This window comes from Pipistrellus kuhlii, unplaced genomic scaffold, assembly GCF_014108245.1.
Source record: "Pipistrellus kuhlii isolate mPipKuh1 unplaced genomic scaffold, mPipKuh1.p scaffold_m20_p_8, whole genome shotgun sequence".
Lineage (NCBI taxonomy): Eukaryota > Metazoa > Chordata > Mammalia > Chiroptera > Vespertilionidae > Pipistrellus > Pipistrellus kuhlii.
In genome coordinates this window covers 31,766,436-31,779,124 of record NW_023425584.1, presented here as the reverse complement: position 1 = coordinate 31,779,124, position 12,689 = coordinate 31,766,436, and the positions used below count along the sequence as shown (strand labels likewise).

Below are 12,689 nucleotides of genomic sequence, written 5' to 3'. Positions count from 1 at the left end.
GGGGCAGGGCGCAAGGGTGGAGGGTATGATGACTATTTGCATATTAGCTCTTTATTATATAGGAAGGATAGCTAAACTTAATCACTTAAGGTAACCAAACATTGTAATTTTGGCAGAATGAAGGGGTAAGGGTATGTATGTGTGTGTGTGTGCATGTTTATTTAAGACCTCAACCTTTACCAATAAAGGATATTACTACATAATGCCTAAGATGAATACATTTCTTAACAAACTGTACATTCATACAATGTGTAAATATAAAAGTAAATACAGTAAACCTTTATATAATAGATTAATTGGGGGGAGTGGATGTCTGTTAAAGCCAAAAGTGCAATTTTTTTCCTAATGCATGTTGAAAAACTGACAAGTTAGTTTGCCTGTTTTTACTTATGTAGACACATTTATGTAATTAAACTTAATTTAATTTCACAGAAAAATTTTCTATATGTATTACTGTAATTTTAAATTTATACTGAATAGGTCTAGTAAATGCGTACATTCTCATCACCCTGAGTAAACAAATGCACATGGCTGGGGCATTGTTTAGCACACAGACCATCCCCTGAGTTAAAAATGCTGCAGGAAATCATAACAATTACTGGGTACAATGCGGGTATGATCCCATGTTGATTATTCCCCAAAACTGTTTATGCTTGGTGACTCATAGATTTCTATGTAGACTGAAGTTGTAGATATGCAGTATTTATTAATGTCAGCAAAATTACTAGTGTTCTTTCCAACACATGGACTATTGGCTAAAATTTGTTAAAAATAAACAGCGAAGCCCAGCTGGTGTGGCTCAGTGGTTGAGCATTGTCCCATGAAACGAGATCACCTGTTGGATTCCTGGTCAGGGCACATGCCCTAGTTGTGGATTCAATTCCCTGTAGGGGGCGTGCAAGAGGCAGCCAATTGATGTTTCTCTCTTGTAGCTGTTTTTATCTCTCTAGCCCTCTTCCTCTCTTTCTCTAAAAATCAATCAAAATGTTTTTGAATAAAAAAATAGTGAAGCTGGGCCCCGGTGACTCAGTGATCAGAGGGTGGGCCTGCACAACCAAGGGCCATGTTTTTGATTCCCGGACAAGGTCAAGGCGCATAGGGAGGTAATCAATCAATGTGTCTCACGTTGATGTCTCTTTTTTTTTTTCTCTCTTTTCCCCTTCCTCTCTCTCTTCCCCCTTCCCTCTTTTCCTCCCCCCTTCCTTTCCACTCTCTCTAAAAATCAATGGAAAAAATATCCTCAGGTGAGGATTCTTTAAAAAAAAAACAAAAAAAAAACACCACCAAAAGTGAATTGATAACAAATATAACCTGTTTATTTAATCATAACCAAATCTTGGTTAAAAGCATTTTTAAATTAATAGGGTGTTAATTTTCATTTATGATATATAGACCAGAAATTCTGCCTGGTAAATCTGAAGTCCACTAAATCAAAGTCCATAAAATTAAAGGTTTACTGTCCTCAAAAAAACAGCAAAATAATTGGAAAAGCAATTGCCTCTAAGATCAGGAGGGTTTACTATAAGTAAATTCCTACCACAATTCTATAGGCCTGGGGGCAAAATATTCAACATGCTATATTTATTTTCTTAATATTTTTAAATTGATTTTTAGGTAGAGAGGAAGGGAAAGGGAGGGTGGGAGGGAGAGAGAGAGAGAGAGAGAGAAGGAGAGAGACATTGATGAGCGAGACACATCGACAGCTGCCCCCTGCATACCCCTTACTGGGGGATCATGCCAGCAACCCAGGCATGTGCCCTGACCAGGAATCAAATTCAGGACCTCTCTGTCCATGGTATGGCACTCAATCCATTGAGGCCCACCGGCCAGGCTCAATGTGCTATATTTAGAGTCAAATTGACACAAGTGATGAGCTTGCTTAGCTAGTCTGTCAGGTGTTCCAAGGGCCCTGGAGCCATTCATATCATAGCTGGTATATTAACCTAGGGATTTACTGTCTCATGTTTTACCTATGTTCAGGTATGTCTTTGGTGAAAAATTAAAATATTTAAATTATTCACAATTCCAATTACATTTCTGCATCCTATGTTTAATACTGTAAAGCAGGAATTAGTCAAAATTAATACAAAAATCCCTGTTTATGGGAGCCATATCACACATACATTTTATTCTCCTTATAAACCTCACAATGTATTTTCTGGATATAAATGTAAATCTTTAAAAATTATATATAACAGATCAAAATAAGGTTGGAAGAAAGCAGGCCCCAAAACTGCAAAGAGCCTGCCAGTTGCATCCTATAAATGAGACCATCTATACGAGTAATAGGCAGATATGTAAATTGACCGTACCTCCACAACACCCACGCCAATCAGGAGTGAGTTTGCAAATTAACATGACAAAGATGGCAGGCTTATGGGCAGTCGGGGGCGGGGTGGGACATCCACCCACACTCTGCATAGCTGGGATGACTCAGCGGGCATCCCTGGAACCCCACCAGCTTCGAACCTATGGCCAGTGCACACAGCCAGGGTCCAGGGACACCACTGGAGTGTCCAGTCCTGTCAGCTCAGCCTGGAGGAGGCTGGAATTTGCAGTCCTTTTGGTCTCTGCAGCCCCTGGACCAGAAGTGGAAACCAAGAGTGCAGGAAGCACCAGGAATTCTGGGAATCATAGTTCTATGTCAGCCCCTGGACCGAAGTGGAAACCCAGAGCACAGGGAGCACCAGGACTGCTGGGAATAATAATTCTGGTGGCAGATGCGTTGCAGGATCTCCTAGATGACCGCCCCCATTTGGTCAAAAATGGACACAAGATGGCTGCCACAAGATGGCCAGCAGGGGAGGGCAGTTATGGGCCATCAGGCCTGCAAGGGAGGGCAGTTAGGGATGACTGGGCCAGCAGGGGAGGAAAATTAGGGGCAATCAGGCCAGCAGGGGAGGGCAGTTAAAGGCAATTAGGCTGGCAAGGGAGCAGTTAGGGGTGATCAGGCAGGCAGGCAGAAACGGTAGGGGCAATGAGGAAGGCAAGCGGTTGGGAGTCACCAGGATCAGGCCTAAATAGGCAGTCAGATATCCTTGATGGGTCCCAGATATCCACCCCCGCACCCCATGCACAAATTTTGTGCACCTTGCCTCTAGTTAAGCAATAGGGTGTCAATGAAAATTTCTGATGATTTGGTCAGAATCATGGTTTAAGACAGGCGTCTTCAAACTACGGCCCGCAAGCCACATGCGGCCCGCAGAGGAGTCTGATCCGGCCCGCCAGGTTTTTTGGGCAGTGAGCGCAGCCGAGGTGTTACAGTAGGAATTAGTAGTTCATATAGTCTGGCCCTCCAGCTCTCTGAGGGACCGTGATCTGGCCCCCACTTTAAAAAGTTTGAGGACCCCTGGTTTAAGAAAACCAACAAGTAGAATGATGTAGAGAGGAACACAGAAAAAGTGAGAAATTTATGGCAAGTTTTTATGAAAAGCATTAAAGGCCTAACTGAGATGATGACAGTGAAAAATGGAAAAGACATAAGATATTGCAGAATTTCAATCAGCAGGATTTAACAATGACAAAGTGTGGCAATCAGAGAGGAGTAAAAGATGATTCTCTTATTTTTCAACATGGTAGACTAACAGCACGTTGGTGCCAAAAACAGGAACAGAGGATCATGTGAGAATGATTTAGGGCTCCTTTAAATAAAGAAGGTCTGTTACTTTTTATACAGGAAGGTTTTTTTTAAGGCAAATATTTCCTAAAGGATAATTTCAAATCATGTTTAAGACAATAATTATTATACTAGTAGGAAATGAGGTCCAAGTTTTATAAACTATTGAACCTGTCTTTGTCACTAACCTATTTTCTTTTAATAAACATGGTTCTAAAAAATTTAACAGCACTACTTAAGAGATAGAAAAGCAAATCAAACAAAATACATTTGCAATTCTTACTGCAAAATTAAACACAAATATCGGTACCACAGGTCACCGACATGTATTTACTTATAATTCTCAATTTCCTACTTTAATATCATACAGGATTCTCAGTAAAGAATATTATAACCATTATTCCTAATATAAGATCAAAAGATGTAATTTATGGAGGGGTAGTATTTTAAAAATAATAAAAACCCTTGAATGCAGAAAGTCTTTATAAAAAATCACATTGAGAAAACAAAACTTTTCACAGACAGTGGGGGGGGGGGGCATGTGCTAGAGGGTGGGAGAAGCTGGGGAGAGGTCAATGGAGGAAAAGAGAGACTTATGTAATACTTTCAAAAATAAAGAATTTAAAATTGTGAAATATGATTCTTACAGATACTGACAATATTAAGAAGCTGTCTTTTAGGAAACATGTACCGTATTTTTCTGACCATAAGACGCACTTTTTTCCCCCCAGAAGTGGGGGGAAAAAGTCCCTGCGTCTTATGGTCCAAATATAGCCTACACATATACTTTAAAAAAAAAGTTTTTTTACTTGCCCGGCTCTGTGTGGTCTCTGTGTGCATGCCCGGCTCTAAAATGGTTCTAAATGCTGCTGTTTACTTTACAGGGTTGATTACATGTGTTTATGACTGTGATGTTGGGTTTTAATGCACATAAAATATTTTAGGACACTTTGTTTCAGAATCTTTTTTTCTTCATTTCCCTTCTCTAAAAACTGGTGCGTCTTATGGTCCGGAGTGTCTTATGGTCCGAAAAATACAGTAATACTTTCAACAATAAAGATTTTTTTTAAAAAAAAAAGCTAGTTTTTAACAACTTCAGAAGTTCAAAATGTGAAATAAAATCAGAATACTGAAAGAGAAAAATTAACTCAGCACTACAGACTGTTTCTCCTACAGAAATAGAATGCTTTAAGAGGGAAGCCATTTACTCCACATCTATCTTACTCCCTCCCCAAATATGCCTCCTCAAAAAAAAGAAAAACATAAAACAAGACATTAACATCACCAATTATCTCCAACTTGACAAATCCAATGGATTCTTTTCTGTTGCTCATCTCACAAGACCTATCAGCAGTCAACATACAAAACAGTTCATCATTCCATCATTTTTGAAACACTTCCCTTTCTAAGCTTATTAATACCACACACCCCTGGCTCTCCCCCTCTCTCCGCTATTCCTTCTTCATAGATGTTCCTCTCCCACATCTGTACATTTTTCATTTCTCAGAGCAAAGTCCCGTTCTTTCCAATTCTCTGTCCACAACCTCTTCCTATATAATCTCATGTATTCTCTTAGTTTTAACATCAACAGTAAATCCCAATTATTATCCCCAGTCCCAACTTCTGTGAACTCCAGATTTACTTTATTATCTCTCAACTAGATATTTCATTAGCAATTAAAACTAGACCATGTGTCCAAAACAGAACTTTTGATTCTCTCCATCTGCCCTCAAAATAATTCATATATTCATTCCACAGATATTTACTAAGCATATACTCAGGCATTGTGTATACTGACACAACAATATGCTCTCGGGGAAACAAATAAATTGTAAAAAGAGCTATGAATATAAATAGTGTGCTCTGATAGAAAATAGGAAAGAAGGCTCCTACTTTTGATAAGGTGTTTCAAGAGAGACTTCCACAATATTATATCCTCCCTCGGAAAATCGTGTCCACGTAACTATTCCAGACAGAAACTTATATATCTGTTCCCCACAAACAACCCATTAGGTGGTTCCAAAGGGTTCTAACTCTGAAATACACCTTGAAGTGGGAGCTCTCAAGCAAAGAAGAGAGATGCAGACAAGTAATGATAACTGGATAAATATCATAGAAGGAAATAAGCTGTGGAAGAAATTATAGTGAAACCTAACTCAGACTGGGAGAAATCAGAAAAGGCTTCCTGGAGAAAAAAGAGTATTTATGATAAATGCAGATCATCACAACAAAAAGCTACTACCAAGAACAGGGAAACAGCACAGCATGAATCTTAAGTCCCAGCTAATAAAACCATAGGAAAGGAAGAGGGATGAATTAAGGTCAAAAGGAAGCGAGACATTATCAAAGGCTAATGAGATCACATAAAAAAATTGAAGTCTTTCAATGGCCAAATATGGGACAATTTGACTATAATGGATTAATACAGTAAATTCCAGGAACTCATGATGATGATGATTATTAAAATGAAAATCTTCATTAAACAACTCATCATAAACTATTCTGAAAAAACGATAAAGAAAAACAATCACAGTTTTATGCTGTCTCCTGTGGCAAAGAGTAACCCAGTAGATAATAAGAGAAAAGTTCTTATTAAAGATTCAGGATATCACCATGTCACAACTCCTAACAAGATATGATTTCTGGCAAAAATTAACAAAAGATGGTAAAATCATTAGTGAAAGGAGAATTTTATAGTAAAAATAAGGCTGAAATCACTAATCAATCTTAGCATCACTAACAGTGGGACAACCAGACATTATGTAACTCTGATGGATAGGAAGTGCACATCATCATTTAAGGAATATTTTTATTAAAAAAAAAAAAAAAAAGTTGAATCTAAATCTAATGAAGTTTCTAACTACCAGTCTGAAGGAAACAGAAAATAGGTTATGACAAGTGGCTCTCATACTTGAGCATCAGAATTAGCTGGAAGGGGCTTATTAAAACAGTTTGCTGGGAACCAGTGAATTAAAGGAAACTATAAGGAAAGCAAACAACCAAATAGACAGTGTGGGAAATATTACAAGATAAATGAACCACTTTCAACAACAAATGACATTTAAAGGGAAGAGGGGGATGTTACAGAATAAAAATTATTTAAGCAACATAAATGCAAATGCAATATTCACTCTTAAGGTTCTGATTCAAACAAACCTATAAAGAGACATTTTGAGACAATTGAGAAAATTTGAATGTAGCTTAAGAATAAATATCTAAAATTTGTTAAGTATAATAGAATAATGGCTATGTTTTTTTAAAAATGACTTTATAGAAATTTTTTTTAAAGTCAAGACTAGAGACTTTGGAAAAGCCACACACCATCATATAAGACCACTTGAAGGAGTTTGGATCTAAACTGAGTAGTTTTACATAAGCATGAGATCATCATATAACAACTACTTCTGGTTCCTGAAAGCCATGTGGCAAGCACTGCATTAAGTACTTAATGTAACTTATCTCTCTAAATTCTTAAAATAACTGAAATGAAAATATTAACTTCTATACCATTTTGCCTGCTGATCATGATCAGAATTTGCACTTTTTAAGTATTGAGAATAGTTTGGAGAAAGGCAAAAGTGATGGCAAAGACCAATTAGGTTGTTGCAACAGGTTAAGAATTCCTGCTAGACATGTGAGCAAATGTTGATGCAATAGGAATAAAACAAAAATATAGAAATTGTGTTTGACTGAAAATGGAACTCCCATTTGACCCAGTAATCCCACTCCTAGGAATATATCCCAAGAAACTAGAAACACCAATCAGAAAGGATATATGCACCCCTATGTTCACAGCAGCACTATCTACAATAGCCAGAATTTGGAAACAGCCTAGGTGCCCATCAGCAGATGATTGGATCCAAAAACTATGGTACATCTACACAATGGAATACTATGCTGCCATAAAAAAAGAAGGAATTCTCATCATTTGCAGCAACCTGGATGGAATTGGAGAACATCATGCTGAGTGAAATAAGCCAATCAATGAAAGAGAAACACCACATGACCTCACTCATTTGTGGATAATAAAGATCATTAAACTGATGAAACAAAAGATAGATATAGAGACAGTAAAGCAACAAGCAGTTTGTCAAATTACAGTGGGGAGGGGAGGAGGATCTGGGGAAGATAATAGATCAACAGAAGGACTTGTATACATGCATATAAGTACAACCAATGGACATAAAACTCTGGGGAGGGAGGGGATGTGTAGAAGGGAGGGAGGGGGGCAAAAAAAAATCAATAAAATATGTTAAAAAAAAAAAAGAAAAGAAAAAGAAATTGTGTTTGAACAAAACATGAATTATGTCCTCCAGACATTTAACTATGAAACAACCTTCTTCAGCAAAATAAACTTTTTCCCAAGAATTTTACTTTTAAAACAATCATTTCATATGTTCTGTAGTTACTGCACTTACACTTAATTCTTACTTTCACTGGAAAGCAGCCTGATGGAGAAAACATAAAGCAATGCCTTCTAAAATGCACCTTCTACCCAAAATTCCTTATGGGATAAAAACAAACTATTGTTTTAATTCTATAAAAGACTGGAATATCCCCCCAGTGACACCCTTCACACTCACCTCCATCTCAAAGTAGCTTAGATAAAACAAGCAGGAAGAGCGTTAAGAGGCAAGAAGACTGAAGGGAATGGGATAACCCCTAACCATCTTTTCCAATGGGTTAACCATGAAAGACAATATTAAAAGGCTACCAAGGCTTCTTTATCAAAGTCTTTCCTATCAGAGTCCTATTGCAGCTTATCACCAATGGGCCTAGTACTATATTACTTCCTCTAGGAACTGATTTCTTAGAGGTTGGGGTATAGTTAGTTACTAATGGTTAATTGTGTCCAAGCCTGATTACCACTATGATTATATTCATATGAAATTCTAAAAAAGTCAAAACTTGTCATTACACAAAAAGCGGATCAGTGACTGCCCTAGGTGAGGAGTTAAGGACTGACTGCAAAGGGGCAAGAGGGAACTCTTTGGGTGAGGCCAGTGTTCCAAAACTTCACAGGTGGTAGGTACATAACTGTATACAAGTCATAATGTACTTGAAATGACTGTTTTATTGTATGTAAATTACAGGTCAATGAAATTGTTTTTAAAAAGATGTGTGTTAATTAGATCTGCAGGTTACTAGCTCTGTGACATTAACCAGTTTTTATTTTCTCACATGTACACTCATACTCACTTTATTTTGAAAGCAATCATTTATTATACTGCAGTTAAACAATATGTATATGTAGGCTTACACATAATTCTTACTTCCACTAAAAAAAGGACCCTGTAGTTACCTATACTGCTATTTGTCCTATCTCACAAGGTGGTTGTGAAATACCACACGAGATAACTACTGAGAAAGTGCTTTGGCAACTCTAAAGTAGTATTACACAACTTTATAGTAGACTTCACGTTTTTAGAAAACAGACATGAAAATGTTTTTTTCACATGAATGATTTGAGACGCTTGGAAACTTGAGTATCCTAAAGTCTGTCTTTGCCCAGAAATAGAAAGCCTATACAATGGTCACTTTTTTAATATGCTTCCTAAACCTGCTTGATTTACTGGACGACTCAATGCCGTGTTATCTAGACTGCACTTTCATTTTTCAAAAAGAAAACGCTAAAGAATTTTTTTTAAGTCAATAAATGACTCTGGTAATACATCTGTTTCCCAGTGGAAAAGGCCAAAACCTAGAAAACTGATGTTGAGCACTTTTCCAAAATATTCACAACTGAAATTTTTCTTCCCCTAAAGTCAGTTAAAGTTTTCCAACTACTACTTCAATTCCATATGTATTCCTGAATATTTTACTAATGTAACCTGCATTAGCAAGAGTGAATAATCTTAACATCAAAACTTTTAAGCCAGTGTAGTCATTTCTCACTTTCGCCAGTGGCAAAATCTAACAGATTCTCATTTTTTCCTACTACCGCTGCACAACTGGGTTCTCCACTATCCTACCAGGTATGAGTGATATTTGACATTTAGCCTAGCTATATATACGAGTTTCCACACCGCACAAGTATGAAGGCTGTTTTGAAAGACGTAAACTCTTCTTCAAATGCAGACTGGCGACCAAATTCACCTTGAACTTGGGTTTTTATTACATGGCCTGACAATTTAAAAAAGTTTCTCTACCAGCAACAGGTTTTGCAGCCAAAAAAAATTAGCAAAGCCCGTCGTATCACAACATATTTTGCTGTCGTTTTCCATTTTTAACAATTCCTTTTTAGTAACCGTTCTAAATGGGGATGATTCTATGATCCTTTTCCACCGCCACGCTTCATTTGACTCGGTCCAGCTTCATGAAGTCTGTGGTCAGTAGTAACCATCTCTTTGGTTTCACATTTTTTCCTTAGAAAACATGAATGCCGCTCAGCCCGGTAACCGCACACCTCCCATTTTAGTTCCAATTTTAGTTTCCAAGAAACCTGCAAGAACGGCGCCGTGCCCACTCGCTCCTCCGGCCTCCCCTGCCCTCAGACGGGTTGGCCAAAACGTGCAGCTCTCCCCACCCCACCAGCCCAGCTGGAACGGAGCACCCAGAGGGCGACTGGTCACGGGGAGGAGGGGAGGACTTCTCCGCCTGGACGACGGCGGCTGAGGTCCAACCCAACCCGCGCCCAACTCCGCTCGCCGCCAGGAAAGCGTGTCCAGGACCCTGCGTTCAGGGTCCAGGCCGCGGGGCCGGGGCCGGAGGGGCGGAGGGGCAGAGGCGCCGCGCGTCGCTGCAGCGCAAGATGTAAACAAACCGACCCGGAGGAAAGGGAAGGGGCGCCCCGGGGTGGGGGGTGGGGAGAGAGGACCAAGCTCGGACCCTCCAGCGCAGGCCCGCCGCCGCCGCCTGGCCCCTCCGGCCGCGGCCCGGGCCCCACTCCCGACACCGCGCCGCCGCGTGGACGTGGACACCGACTGGCCCGGCGCATCGGGAGCCCGGAGCCACGGGCCGTCGGCCCCGCGCCCCCCAGCCCCGCAGCGCCCTACCTGAACGCGCAATCCGGGTCCCGCGCGTCCCGACCGGGCGCGCCCGCCCCGTTCCTCTTGCTGAAGAGCTTCTGGAACAGCGTAGGAGCCATGCTAGCCGCGGCCAAACCGGGGTCCCTCCTGGCGAGGCCCCCGCTCCTAGAGCCGCCCTGCCACCCCCATGGGCGCCTCAGTCATATGACAGAAATTAGTCACTTCAAACGGCCACGGCGCGCGGGGCGGGGCGCGAGGCGAGGCCCGCGCTCATTGGCTGGCAGGGCGCCGCGTCACGTGGCGGCGCGCGGGGCGGGGGGCCAGGTGGGGGTGTGGGGCGGGGCTGGCGCCCATTGGCTGGGGAGCAGGCGCCCTCACGTGGCAGCTCACGGGGCGGGGCGTGCGCGGAAGCTGGAGGGGAGGAGGTGCAGGGCGGGGCGGGGGGGGGGGAGGACGCAGAGGGGAGGGGCAGGGCAGGGAGGAGGGATGGCAGGGGAAGCCGAGCGTGGGATGAGCGCGGGTCCCGTTCCTCCGTGATTCTGACAGTTGCTATGTGAGGCCCCGGGCGGGCGGGCGGGCGGCCGGGGACTTTGGGATGCAGACGCTTTCGGCTCCCTTCACCCTCGGCCTCGGGACAGTCAGCGCTCCGTCTTCCTCCTCATCACAGCCCCTGGGGCTTCGCACCTCCGTGGGGCGCCGGGCGGAGTCCACGGCCCGCTGAGCAGAGAGCGCGCGGGCGTTACCCTCGGGCCCGGAGCCCGCGGCCTCAGGCCCGGTCACAGGAAGTGTGGACTCAGAGCTTGACAGCGCGGGGCTGGCTCATGGGGCCTGATAGAGGATCCTGCCATGACACCCGTCACCGACAAGGCATAAAACTATACATAATTATGCAGATTAAATGGGAAATATTTTCAAGTTTAATAATGGGGTATAGCCGAAACCGGTTTGGCTCAGTGGAAAGAGCGTCGGCCTGCGGACTGAAAAGTCCCAGGTTCGATTCCAGTCAAGGGCATGTACCTTAGTTGCAGGCACATCCCCAGTAGGGGGTGTGCAAGAGGCAGCTGATTGATGATTCTCCCTCATCCTCTCTGTAAAAAAAAAATCAATAAAATATATTTAAAAAATAATAATGGAGTACATATTTTTCTTTTTACTTAACACTACTTCTTTCCCCAAAGGGGCGGAGGTGTCTTAAAGATGCCTTTTTAAGTTTAGGGAGTCAAGTAGGAGAAAATGTGAGAAAAAATAATAATTATTAATGTTATATGAATGTGGAACTGTTGAGTTAGAAAGATTAGACATAAGACCTATCCTTTTTTTTTCAAATTATAATTTGTTTTTTATTTTTCCTGTTGATATTATAGATGTTCCCATTCCTTTTGCCCAGCTCCACCTAGCCCCCACCACCCCTTTGCTCTGGCCCTCACCACACTGTTGTCTGTGTCTATGGGTTATGCACATGTTATTTGGCTAATTCCTTCACCTTCTTTCATCCAGTCCTCTCCTCCCCGCCTCCTGACAGCTGTCAGTCTGTTCCATGTATCCAAGGCCCACACAGGAGTAGAATATTCAGGCTCCCCCACAACTCCAAGAACCTCTGGGTCTCTGTCCACTTGCTTCCAATAGCATAAAAGATTGGGCAGACTCTTCTGGTTACCAGATATAGGAAAGATTGGCAATAAAACTGAAATTGTGATTTCAGAGAGGAAGGGAGAGTGAGAGAGATAGAAACATCAATGATGAGAGAGAATCATTGATCAGCTGCCTCTTAGTTCACAAGTCGCTCAACCACTGAGCCACACTAGCTGGCCTGTAGCCTTTGTTTTCAAGTTTGAAGTGAGTCTCCTGTTGGCACCATATGAAAGCGTTTTGTTTTCTTATCCATTCTATGTCTTTTTATTGGGGCATTTAATCCATTTATATTTAAAGTAATTGTTGATAGGTATGTAGTTATTGCTATTTTATTCATATTTTTATCTTTAACATTTTTTGTAATACTGGCTTGATGGTAATGAACTCCTTTAACTTTTTCTTGACAAAATAAATAAAATAAATGAAGAAAAAAAAACAGAAACAAACTCATAGAAACAGAATATTTTTATGGT

General features: G+C 41.5%; 1 protein-coding gene across 3 annotated transcripts in view; it reads right to left on the bottom strand.

Moving 5' to 3' along the window:
* The window catches only part of FNIP1 (folliculin interacting protein 1), a 96,412-nt gene extending 85,622 nt beyond the window's left edge, over positions 1 to 10,790 (bottom strand). For 2 of the 3 annotated variants that reach the window (XM_036424591.1, XM_036424590.1), the window contains exon 1: positions 10,612 to 10,788. In XM_036424591.1, the coding sequence (XP_036280484.1) occupies positions 10,612 to 10,703 (92 nt within the window). In that variant the 5' untranslated portion in view covers positions 10,704 to 10,788. Of the gene's footprint in view, positions 1 to 10,611 lie in introns of all 3 variants that reach the window. The other variant, XM_036424589.2, reaches the window with a different exon arrangement.
* Positions 10,791 to 12,689: the final 1,899 nt, after the last annotated feature.